General features: G+C 42.1%; 1 protein-coding gene across 9 annotated transcripts in view; it reads right to left on the reverse strand.

The window, feature by feature from the left end:
• The window catches only part of PITPNM3 (PITPNM family member 3), a 407,952-nt gene that overhangs the window by 253,445 nt on the left and 141,138 nt on the right, over positions 1–13,369 (reverse strand). For 8 of the 9 annotated variants that reach the window (XR_004537058.1, XR_004537057.1, XM_033921390.1 and 5 more), the window contains one exon: positions 2,265–2,372. Coding sequence is in view for 7 of the 9 variants with exons in the window: in XM_033921390.1 (XP_033777281.1) it covers positions 2,265–2,372 (108 nt within the window). In the remaining 2 variants the exon portion in view is untranslated. Of the gene's footprint in view, positions 1–2,264; positions 2,373–3,061; positions 3,108–13,369 lie in introns of those variants that run through there. The other variant, XM_033921391.1, reaches the window with a different exon arrangement.

The raw sequence follows: 13,369 nt of genomic DNA on the forward strand, positions 1-13,369 counted from the left end.
ATCCAACAGTACTCAACTTATTGAGTCTGTGTTAAACACGATGGAATCCTGGATGCAGGAATTTAAATTGAAATTAAATCAGGAAAAAACAAAATTCTTCCTTGTGTCATCACAAAAGATCACTTTTGAACCAATAATTAAGATCAATTCAACATCATATACAATAAGCCCTACAATTAAAATCTTGGGAGTTGTTCTTGATCAGTGCTTGACCATGAAAAATCAGATAAACGCAGTGGTTCAAAAGGGTTATTATACCTTATGGAAACTACGTATCATCAGATCCTATTTCAATGCCGCTGCTTTTACAATTTTAGTTCAGACTCTACTTCTGAATATACTGGACTATTGCAATATTGTATATTTGACAAGTACTAAGAAAAACTTGGCTAGATTGACCCTAGTTCAGAATACAGGAGTAAGAATGATTTATGGTCTGAAGAAGTACAACCATGTAACTCCCTCTTACTGTGAGCTAAATTGGCTTCCGGTTGAGGCCCGGGTGATCTTTAAGTTGGGAGGTTTATACTATAAAGTTGCTTTTGGTGTTGCACCATTACATCTTGCCGATAGATTTTTTATTGTGGCACATGAGAATAATAGAAAATCTCATGCCCTATTTGCGTTCCCTTCAGCTAAGGGTTGTAAAAGTAAGAAACATCATGGGCATTGTCTTTCCTACCAAGCAGCTTACTATGACAAAAATTTCCGTCCATTATTAATTAGAGTCACATCTTATGAACATTTCAGAAAACTCTTGAAAACTTATCTTTTTTCCAAATTTCTGATCAATTAGATTTCTGTATATTATATTATTCCTGTATTTTTTCATAGCATAATCTTTTCTTAACCGCACTGAACTTATGGATATGCATTCTAGAAATCTGCTATTATGTTATCACCAACCAGCAAAATGAACCAAACAATCCCCACTCTGACTAATCAATCCTGTGGAAACGGAGCTCTGTCGAGCGGCAACAGTATCCCTTTGGACTGAGATAAGTTGGATTCGTTTCACAATCTTATGATCACAACATTTTATTAGATCACATTCATTTTCAAGATTTTTTCACGTTAAGTAAATTACTGAAGCAAATCATTGGACAGTTTGGGAATTTACAACTTGATTTGTTTCCTTCTTACTGAAGCAACACTGTCTTTTTGAAAAAAGTTTTTTTATTTAGCTATTTTATTATCAATATTTAAAATAATTGTAAATAAATAAGACTTCACCTATGAGTTGTCTACCCGAGGTATAAAACTGAAAAACGATGTGTTCGGTTTACCCAGCACTGAAGTCTTTAGATTAATACTGATATTATGGTTCAACGTAGATACCAGTGTTTGTTCTGAGTAGGATTGAAATTCAGTTGCCAATTGTTTTTTGGATTGTCATATATATTTTTTGGCAAATCATAGGATTTTTTTTCTGGTGTGAAGAGGCTTCACAAATGACATCCAAATGCCCTTGAGCCGCGGGCCCCATTTTAGTGTGTCGCGACTTCAGAAAGTTTGCAAGACACTGTTCTAGCTGGCTAATGCTTTTAGGCCCACTCTCTATTCAAGTCAAGCCCCCTGACAGAAAAAAAATTCAGTTTAACATGCAGTTTAACCTGTAGAAACGGGCAAATTACCACAAAATTCCTTAAAACAGTCAGGCAGCAGTTTGTGTTAGCACATTAACAGTGTGTTAAATGCTTAACACCTTTAGTACAAGGGTCTCTCTGTTTTGCAAAGTGCACACTTTTAATGACGAGACATTTGACTGAAACGCTCATCCTGAGCATTAATGACAATGTACAAAATCTGTGATCTACAGCATATATATGAGTGTATGTTATTACCAGTAGTGCACAGATATTTACGGAGTACGCATCTTTACCCGTCGAAACCTGTTACAGGCAATGTACTGAGGGTCAGATTCTATAAATGATGCCTAAATCAGCAGTTGCCGTGTCAATCGCGCTTAGGCACTCTTTACAGAATCTCGCCTTACAGTGCCGGTAACGTAGGCCAGGGTTTTACTGGCCTACATTGCAGGCGCCTAAGTTCTTTTCAGAATCATGCCTAATGGTGCCCATCTCTGTTTCTATCCGCAAACATGCCCAATGTAGGTGCCACTAAACGCCATGTGATAGGTGCCTACCGGACAATTTTTTTTTTTCCAATTATGAGTTTGTTAAAACTCATTTAGGTAATTAATATAGGCATAGATTTAGTTTACTCAAAACACAAGGAAAACAGAATCATAAATGTGACGTTACCTTGACTTCCTTCGAACTTTCCAATAGTTTCAATCTGCTCCACCAGGTCATTGGAGTTCCACTGGCTCATCCCAAGGAGAATGGCGCTTTTTCCTTCCACCACTTCCTCTGCAACAAGAAAACAGAGCTCAGTCCACAAACTCCAAGAGGAGATTTGTTAGTGTATGCTAAAATACAGAAATTAAAACAAAACAGCTAAATGGAATGTAAAATATGAATTTATAACATATCATCACATTACATTCTAGTCTCTTACACAGGTTCTCTTTGAAAGAACATGGTAGGCTAAGTAAAAACTTTCCTCTCTGATATTTTGTATTTGTTTGGCAGTAGACAACTATAGATGGTCCCGTTGCTACCTTTGCTCAAACCTTTTGAGCACAAGGGCATGGTCTGAGCACTTTATGCATGAAAAATAAGTATGGGGTTCAAAGAGTAATTTGGATTGATGTCCAAGACAACTTTGATTATTTGGTTCTGTTGGATTGCATACAGGATTCATTTTGTGATCCAAAGTTGGGAAAGGTGCTATAGTCTTTAAAAAAAAAAAATTTCAAGTCAATAATTTATATTAAATATTTAAACATTTTCTTAAAAATAATTAGAAAGTTGGAATAAGCAAAGTAAAATAAAAATTAAGGACTGGAGATATACTGTATACAGTTAATAAATGGTGAAGGTTTTTGATCGATGAAAGATATCCTCCACCACATTAAACCGATGGAGAAACTAATGATCCTTGGTGTGGTGTTCTGAGATATTTTCCTTCACTGAGGCACAAGTATAGCATTGTTAACCTTTTTGAGTATCTGATATTTGGAGCAGTTATCTTTTTCTTCTTCTTCTTTTTTTTTTTTTTTTTTGTAAGAGTCCCTGAAGTAGCACATAGCAGGCTGGCCCTTCAGGTACACCCAAAGGTTTGCCCTGCAAGCTGCAGTCTGGCTCCACGAAACTGGCATCCTTTCCCAGGCAGAGAATCCTCAAATATGGGGTTTCAGGGCACCAAAGCTTCAAAAAAAAAAAAAAGCAAAAGCAGAAAATAAAAATAACTAAGCAGAACAACTCAGAAACAACTCTGCACGGTTCGCTTGCAAAAGAAAAAACTGAAGGGGGCACTCCACTCTACTGGCAATATGGAAGGTGTTGAAAGCTGGAAGAACAGAAAAGGGGAAAACAAAACCACAGATACTAATGCAACAAAACAGAATGGAATTGTCCAGATCAGAATGATGTGCACTAAAAAAGTGTCCTCCAACTCATCTGATAACGTAAAGATCTTTATTTCTCCAATGTCACAATGGTACATTCAAACGACTCTATGGCTCAATGACTCGACATGTACATGTTTCGGCCAACAGGCCTGCCTCAGGAGTCTTGAGAATCACGAATGATGATATACAAAAATTGCTACCACTCACATAGGTTTGACCAAAATTCCATTAGCTGTCACACAGTTTTAATTCGCAAGCCAAAATATTCCTATTGGAATTTTGGTCAAACCTATGTGAGTGGTAGCAATTTTTGTATATCATCATTCGTGATTCTCAAGACTCCTGAGGCAGGCCTGTTGGCCGAAACATGTACATGTCGAGTCATTGAGCCATAGAGTCGTTTGAATGTACCATTGGGACATTGGGGAAATAAAGATCGTCAGTTATCAGATGAGTTAGAGGACACTTTTTTAGTGCACATCATTCTGATCTGGACAAGTCCATTCTGTTTTGTTACAGGTGTTGAAAGCTGTACATATCGCATTTCTGTAAAACCCAGTTTCACGGAAATGGATTGATCACCTAATGTACGGACTTCTAAATAGATGCAACAGAAAAAATATTAAATAAACAATTATGAGAACAAAAGGCTTAATTCTGCAAGCGCATGTCCCAATGGTAGGTGGTGGTGGATGTCCTACCACTGTCTCTCAGCCAATCGGGACACACTTTTGGGAAAAAAAAAAAAAAAATGGATGCCTACATTGTAGGCTTGTGTCGTGCGTCTACAGAGAGGCATAGGGACTCTTAAGCACACCCAAGGCAGAGTGTAGGTGTGGGTTTTGCCCCAAAGTGGCCTTGAGCATGCTTAAGCATCCCTGCAAGTCTCCGTAGGTGCAAGGTTGTCTGTTCAGCAATGCAGACACGATTCTCTTTAGGATGCTGATGCGTGATTGATATGCAATTAGCTAATACCTTTTAGGCATCTGCCGAGATCGGCATCCAAAAGAAAATCAGGTCCAAAAGGTTTACCCATAACATGAAATGAAGAGGCGAGATAGGGATAGCAGCAGGGTTCAAAGTACAATATTCACTGGAAGAAATGCATTTCTGAATGGAGGGACAAAAGGATGAAAAACCTTTTAACCTCTACAATTACTGGTTTATATCCAAATTAGGAGCCCATGCACTAACCTGCGGGAAAGTTCAGAAGTTACTGTGTGGAATTACCAAAGGTACTACCATGTTTCCCTGAAAATAAGACAGTGTCTTATATTAATTTTGGGTCCAAAAAACACACTAAGGCTTATTTTCAGGGGATTTCTTATTTTTTCCATGTACAATGATTATCTCTTTCTTCCTCTCCTCCACCCCAGTTCTTCCTCTTTCCTTTCTCTCCCCATGTGCAGCATCTTTCCTTCCCTCTCAGCCATCCCCTTGTGCCTTCCCTCTACAGAATCTTTCAATCGCTCCCATTCCCCATTGCAGCAGAACCCTTGCACAGCACCTACCCATCCCTCCCTCTCATCCCCCATGCAGCAGAACCCTTGAGCAGCATATTTCTATCCCTCCCTCCCATCTCTCCCACGCAGAACCCCGCCGACCCTCCCGCCATGAGACCAACATACCTCCCTCCAAACAGCAGCATCAGCAGCACTCTAAACAGGCTGCTTCATGGCCTTCTCTCGCCGGGGCCTTCCCTGTGCCGTGTCGCTGATGTCATCAGTGATGTGGTAGAGGGAAGGACCTGGCGGGAGAAGACTGCGAAGCAGCCTGTTTAGAGTGCTGCGATACTGCTGTTTGGAGGGAGGTATGTCGGTCTCGCAGTGGGACGGAGAGATTGAAAGATGCTGTGCAGGGGGGATGGGTGGAAGGGTCAATGGGGTTCAGCTGCGCAGCGGTGGGCAGGCGGGGAAGCGCTGCTGCCGGCAAATCCAGGGATGGAGTAGGGGAGTGTTGGTGACATTCAGGAGGGGTTTCGGGAGATCGGTCTAACTAGGGCTTATTTTTTGGGTAGGGCTTATATTAAGACCTACCCCCAAAATCATGCTAGGGTTTATTTTTGGGGAAACATGGTATGCAGTAATTGCTAAATCTGCTCTGTTAACTATAAGGAAAGATGCTGGGAATGCCCCAATGGCTAATACAGGGACAATGTCCTTACTGTGCATTAACTGCATTGCAGGTAACACAATACACTTAGGGATCCTTTTATCAAGGCGCGGTAGGGGTTTAACGCGCGGAATACTGCACGTTAAACCGCCTGCCGCGCTAGTCGCTAATGCCTCCATTGACGAGGCATTAGTTTTTTGGCTTGCCGCGGGGGTTAGCGTGTGATGAAATGTCCAACGCGCTAACCCCTGTAGCGCACCTTGATAAAAAGAGCCCTTAGTTTGTAGATATGATTTGAGGATTGTTTGTGTGTCTTTTTTATTATGTTTTTATAATATTATGGATGTAAATCATGTAAACCGTTTAGTTTTAAACGGTATAGAAATTTTTAAAATAAAATAAATAAATAAACCCACCCAATGAAGATCTACTCTACATCTCCTTCCAGAAACAATTGAAGTCAATATTGTTCCATCAACATTACGGAGCTCTATATGACTGCTCTCCATAGTCCACGGGAAAGCGCTTTTCGTCAGCAGCCATGCCTTTATTTCCTACTAAAATTGTGTTCCTGTTTCCCACTTGCTTTTTTCCTGTACCCTTTCTTACTTTCTCTGTTCGTATTCTTTCAATTCACTGCCTTTCTTCTATCATCTGATGACTTTGTAACTTGAGAAATTTTATCCTTTGGTTATTAGCTTTCTCTCTTATTGTAACTTTCTGCTCAATATACCAATACTGTAAACGGCTTAATATTCATGTACAAGCGGTATATCAAATGTAATAAATCCAATCCAATCCTTAACAGTTAATACATGGCCACATTTCCTGCTAAGCAGATCATTTGTGCTGTCAAGCTGATTTTAGCATAAACCTGTTCTGTTAGCATATAATAATTCCTACCTTACCTGCTTCACTTATCATATACAGTATACTCGAATATAAACCAAAATGTTTGGGCCAAAAGAATGAGGGGTCTCAGTTTATATTCAGGTCAGCACTGACCCGCACCCCCCCCCCCCCCACCTGCGAACCAGTTGCAGGTCGGGACAGGAGGGATCCCAGATGACCAGATGAATCTAAGAATTTTTACCTCCCTCTCGCCTCCCCCGTGTACCTTTAGTATCCCTAGTGGTCCAGCAGTGAATCGCAGCAGGAGCGACCTTCCTTCAGCTCTTGCCTGTGCAGAATTCTTAGAATTGGCTGGGACAGGAGGCGGGAGGGATCCCTCCTGTCCCGGCCACAGCTGGACCACCAGGTCTCACAGCAGGCCCGGTGGAGGCCTGCAAGTCATTGGGAGGGAAGGGGGAGCAGTGTACAGAACCTGGCGGGGAGGAAGTGGGACTTGGTGCAGAGACTGGTAGGGGAAGGAGTGAGTGAGGGGGCTGGATGCAGAGCAAGGCAAGGCACTGCATTTGAATATTAACCCCCCAGTTTATATTTGAGTCAACCTTTTTTCCTCCTTTTTTGGGGGTATTTGGGTTACCTCAGTTTATATTTGGGTCAGTTTATATTCGAGTATATATGGTATTTAAGAATTTGGATTCATAGCAGGAATGCACGCCAGAAAATTTAGTTTTGTATTTCCCATGTTGTTTAGGGAAATGTTCAATTTGTTTGGGGGTTCCCTCCCTCCCTTTGTGTCACCTCCCATGACAACAAAATAAAAAAATGTCCTAGGCTTCCTTCCTGCGCCCCCATGTACCCCATCTATACCAGGCCTTCTTCCCATGCCCCCCTCTTACCAGAAGCAGACAGCCCTCCCATCTCTATAACCTCCCTCTCTTCTATAGCCCCCCTTCCCCCAAGGTCTACCTGAATCCCTGGTAGGCATGGCAGATCCAAACGGGGTCTGTTGTGGCAGAAGCAATGCCCATTCACTACTGCCAATGGTAACAAACACATCCAATATGGCAATCATGACCTTTCACCCAACTAGGCCATTGAACAGGATGAAATGGGCATTGCTCTTGTCTCAAAGAACCCTGACGAATCACAAGGGATTCAGGTAGTCCCAAGGAGTCTATGAGGAGTGGGGGAGGCATGGGCCAGAAGGAGGGCCTTGAATTGTGGGGGTGGGGCCTGTTGTTGCCAAACCTGTCACTGGCAAACAAAACTCTGCCCATTTTTGTTTGACAATGACAAGAAATGACAGAAGAAATCTGCGTAATTCAAAGTATTATAATGAATAGGCACATTTACAACATGTATTCTAATATTCTCTACAGCAAATGATAACTTTTAAATGACTGGTCTGTTCTTCCTCAAGAGAACTAATGAGAAAGACTGACTAACTGAAGGGTAGTCTGAAAATGCCGGATACATGGTATATGCTTAGAATAATTAAAGATGACATGACATCCTGAGTGATGCTGATATCTCATCGATTCAGGCCTCTTTTTTCCTTCCCCTACAAGTGTCAGCTCCTTCAGCTGTGCAGTGAGAGATGTGATTTACAAAGGCTCGATTTTATTTTTGTAGTGCAGGAGTCATCCTCTGTAGCAACAAATTTAATTGACATTTGAACCCACACAGTTCCACATAGCCTTAAAGAAAACAAAAAGACAGACCCCCATAAGTCCCATGAAAAAATGTTCTAAAGCACACTTTGTCCCCATCCATCCATAAGAAAGGTAGAACTCATTTATTTCCTTTTGTTGTTGCTTTCCGCTTTTCATACTCTTCAAATGTTACCTCCTGCTATGCCAAACCTTTCTAACACACAGGGCTAGAGCAATTGGTTGACCAGCAACCTCAGGCTCAGTAGCTAAGAAAAACTACAGCAAAAGTGTTACAGATTTTGCCTTGAAAAAGAAATCATATTTTATGTTTCTTGCAAGCCAAGTACAAGGGCGAATCAAAAATTAAAGGCAATTGTTACATCTCGTGTTAACAGAGTTAGCAAAATGCGTTTGGCTTTGTAAACAGCTGGGAGAAGCAGGAGAGGAGGCAGAATCAGCGGGACCAGCAGGGCAGCGGTGAGAGTTAGCTCCGCCCACCCCTGACATCATCCATTGAAGCTCCCCCTTAAAGGGGAGGGGCCAATGGCGTTCGGCCGTTCGGCTCTGTAAACAGCTAGGAAAAGTAGGAGGAGAGCGGAGGGGAGATCAGGAGAGGAGACAGAATCAGTGGGACCAGCAGGGGCAGCGGCAAGAGTTAGCTCCGCTCACCCCCCTGACGTCATCCATTGAAGCTCCGCTCACCCCCCTGATGTCATCCATTGAAGCTCCCCCTTAAAAGGGGAGGGGCCAATGGCGCTCGGCCGTTCAGCTCTGTAAACAGCTGGGAGAAGCAGGAGGAGAATGGAGGAGAGAGCAGGAGAAACCCGGAGGAGGGGAGAGCAGGAGAGGAGGAAGAATCAGTGGGACCAGCAGGGGCAGCAGCGAGAGTTAGCTCCGCCCACCTCCAAAAGTAGGGAGAATGAGAGGGCACTCTCTAAAGTTGAAAGGGGATAGATTCCATACAAACATAAGGAAGTTCTTCACCCAGAGAGCGGTAGAAAACTGGAACGCTCTTCCGGTGTCTGTCATAGGGGAAAACACCCTCCAGGGATTCAAGACAAAGTTAGACAAGTTCCTGCTGAACCGGAATGTACGTAGGTAGGGCTAGTCTCGGTTAGGGTGCTGGTCTTTGACCATAGGGCCACTGCATGAGCTGACTGCTGGGCATGATGGACCACTGGTCTGACCCAGCAGCGGCAATTCTTACGTCCTTCTGTACTCGTACATTGCCTGTTGGATAGTTTTTTCACGCACAGTGCAGCGTTTGGCCTTTAGCCGTGTGGCAGCCACGAGGTCAGAAACATGGGAATCACTTTATTGTAACTGTTATTATGTATTCATATGTCACGTGAGATAGTAGCTTTGAGAAGCACATGAAATATGTAAACAATGAATTGCCTTGGTCTAATCCTCATTGTAAATGCATTATGAAATTATAACCTTGTAGAGCATTAACTAAGTAATTAATGGAGCTATGATTCTCAATAAAAGGGGGAGAGACCATTCATTTGGAGCGCTTCCTTCTCGACTCTAAGACTGTGTGTGTGTGTTTCCTGTGTAACATTCCTACACAAAGTACACTGTAGTCCTATTGGACTGTATTCAGGGGGTAGCAGACAGCAAGCAGAAAACAGAAAATGGCAGGTCAGCTGTGTTACATTGTCAACTTAACAGCTTCTACCTTATTTGCTTTTCTATTTTGTTCTTTACAACATTCACTTTTAGCTTTTCAAAAAAGGTCTGGGTTTGTTTGTTTGTTTTTTTGTTTGGTTGAAACATTTACTCATTTACATCTGCAACATTCTTCTCACCTCGAATTTAATCGTAGGAGAGGTTCAACCTGACTGCAAGTTGCAAACACACCATCACAACAATTTCTCAGCACAGAACAGAAATTCCTGCTCCTTGTTAAATCCACCCTGAATAACTAATTGGAACGTTACTTGGGGAGTCGTGCAAAACCAAATAATTGCAAATAAGCACAAAAATTAACATATAAGTAGACTTAAATGTAAGCAATCAAAATATTTGCTTGGTATGCACAGAACAATTTCCAAGGAACGAAGCATCAGAGAAACTAGAACATGTTACAGAAATGGTGCCCTCTGGAGATGCATCTGTTTGTATTAAATGCCTTTTTCAGTCATGGGCCGGTGTATCCCAAACAAAATTAAAAGCTACCATTTGTTCAGATTATTGTTTTCTTTTTCAATTTCATTGCTTCAAATACTTGACATGAAAGTACACTTATAGAGGAAAATTCAGTAAATGGCACTGGGATTTAGAGGTCGAGATGATGTGCTCAGTGTCAATTCTATAACAACAGTTCAATGCAGAACTGCCATTAGGGAATATCAGCATTATGTTCAGTTTTGCAGCTAACCTTAGGCACAAGCACTTACCCCATGTCAAAGACCAGTATAAGTGCTCGTCCGACTCCTCCCATATTTAATACATAAAATGATGGGAGGAGTTAGAGCGGCATCTTTGAACCATTACTTGAATAACCAACAAGGTACCATCCACACGTATGTCCAGATCTGTTTGTTAGTACTTTAGTTACCACCTTAAATATGTCCAGTGTCTACCATCACCATGTTCCATGTGGTTGCAGTCCCGGCGAGAACATTATGGATTTAGCTACATGCTAAGGTGTTGAACCGTTCTGTTTTCCCCATCCCTGACCCTGAGGAAGAAGAATGAAACACAGCGGTGGGGATTAAAACAGAACTGTTCTAAGTCAAGTGGCAATCTAATAAGTCTATTTTGAAGTTACGACTATTTATTCATTATTAAGCACTGGCACTTTATCATAAACTGACACAATCAATATATGAAGGTCCAAGTGAAAACCTCACCGTATACAGGTTCCTACGATGACAGCTACCACATTAAGCAATTAGGAATTCAACAGATTTAGTGTGGCATTCTGAGGAACATGGTGATGGTAGACATTGGACATATTTAAGGTGGTAACTATAGTACTAATAAGCTGTTTGATTAGAGACTTTGTGCACATTTGAGTGTTGTGAAATTTCAGATCTGTTTGTAACAGACGTCAGGACCCTGAAGATTAAGCTAATTGCCACTTACACATTAGAGTATAAATTTAGTAAAAGGATTTTTGTGTGCTAAAAGTGCAAGTGCAATGATTAAGAAAAAAAGACACCTTATGGCAGGTATAACCCAAAGGTCTCAATCGTACAAGTCTCTGAGCACAGAAGCAGCACTGGTTTGCCTTTGAATATTAAGAACATAACAACATAAGAATTGCCGCTGCTGGGTCAGATCATCGTGCCCAGCAGTCCACTCCCACAGCAGCCCTTGGTCAAAGATCAGTGCCCTGAGTCTAGTCTTACCTTCGTACGTTCTGGTTCAGCAGGAACTTGTCTAACTTTGTCTTGAATCCCTGGAGGGTGTTTTCCCCTATAACAGCCTTCGGAAGAACGTTCCAGATTTCTACCACTCTCTGGGTGAAGAAGACCTTCCTTATGTTTGTACGGAATCTATCCCCTTTTAACTTTAGAGAGTGCACTCTCGTTCACTCTACCTTGGAGAGGGTGAACAACCTGTCTTTATCTACTAAGTCTATTCCCTTCATTATCTTGAATGTTTCGATCATGTCCCCTCTCAGTCTCCTCTTTTCAAGGGAGAACAGGCCCAGTTTCTCTAATCTCTCACGGTAACTCCTTCAGCCCCTAATCTAATCTGTACGGCAACTCCTTCAGCCCCTGAAACATTTTAGTCACTCTTTTCTGGACCCTTTCGAGTAGTACTATGTCATTCTTCATGTACAGCGACCAGTGCTGGACGCAGTATTCCAGGTAAGGGCGTACCATGGCCTGGTACAGCAGCATGATAACCTTCTCCGATCTGTTCGTGATCCCCTTCTTTAGCATTCCTAGCATTCTGTTCGCCCTTTTCATTGCCGCTGCACATTGCACAGATGGCTTCATTGATTTGTCGACCAGTACTCCCAAGTCTCTTTCCTGGAAGGTCTCTCCAAGTACTGTACCCGACATCCTGTATTTGTGTATAAGATTTTTGTTACCGACATGCATTACCTTACACTTATCAACGTTAAACCTCATTTGCCATGTTGCAGCCCATTTCTCGAGCATGTTTATGTCACGTTGCAGGTCTTCGCAATCCTGTGTCTTCACTACTCTGAATAACTTTGTATCGCCTGCAAATTTAATAATCTCGCATGTCGTACCAATTTCCAGGTTGTTTATATATATGTTGAAGAGGGCACCAAACCCTGTGGCACTCCACTCGTGACGCTTTTCCAGTCTGAGTATTAATCTACATAAACATTTGTAGACTAGTGTTCATTCATTTAAATATTTTTCTTGACAGATAATTTTTATACCAGTTTATTGATATCATGCATTGCCTAATAACTTTTGGGGGGAGCCTTAGCAGCAGCATAGCAGCAAAGTGACTGAGGATCTCCAAACCCCACCAGCTGAAGAATTCCAGCATCTCTCCTCAGCTCCCCTCCTCCCCCACCACCCTGGTGATGGGAGATCTCTTAACTGCCCTCCCCGGTACATTTTTAATTCTGCTATATTTTGCTGGCAGCAAACAGGGACTCCTACTCACTGCTCACACTGGCCCTAAGCCCTCCCTTTAACATGAGTTTCTGTTCATGGGACCAGGAAGTTACATCAGAGGGAAGGCTCAAATTGGCACATGCAATGGGTAGAAGTCATTGTTCACTGCCAGTGAGAACAGAAAGATTTTAAAAAGTACCAGGGGAAGGAAGTGCAGTTAAGAGACCCCCATTGCTGAGGGGTGGGGGGAGTGAGGATTGCCGAGTGCCATATTGCCTTACTACACCACTGAAGGTTATCACCTAATAGAGCTGGTAGCACTTTGCTCATATCACAGTTAATTCCTTAAGTATGACTTCCACTTTGGTTGTAAAAATGTGGTCCATTTAACTCCAAGTTCACTTTTGTAGAATATAACAACTATTCTACGATGGTCGCTCTTGCGTCTTAAATATTTTTGAAGATCATCCTTTATAGTATAATACATATATCCTAACTAGGTATACCTCAGGCATAAGGCTAGTCACATAGGAAGCAAAATGGAATAGGCTACTTCAGTGGTTCCCAAACCTGTCCTGGAGGACCCCCAGTCGGGTTTTCAGGATAACCCTAGTGAATATGCATGAGAGCGATCTGCATATAATGGAGGTGCCAGGCATGCAAATCTGCTCCATGCATATTCATTACGGCTATCCTGAAAACCTGACTGGCCTGGGGGTCCTCCA

This window comes from Geotrypetes seraphini, chromosome 15 (assembly GCF_902459505.1).
Source record: "Geotrypetes seraphini chromosome 15, aGeoSer1.1, whole genome shotgun sequence".
NCBI classification, from domain to species: Eukaryota; Metazoa; Chordata; class Amphibia; order Gymnophiona; family Dermophiidae; genus Geotrypetes; species Geotrypetes seraphini.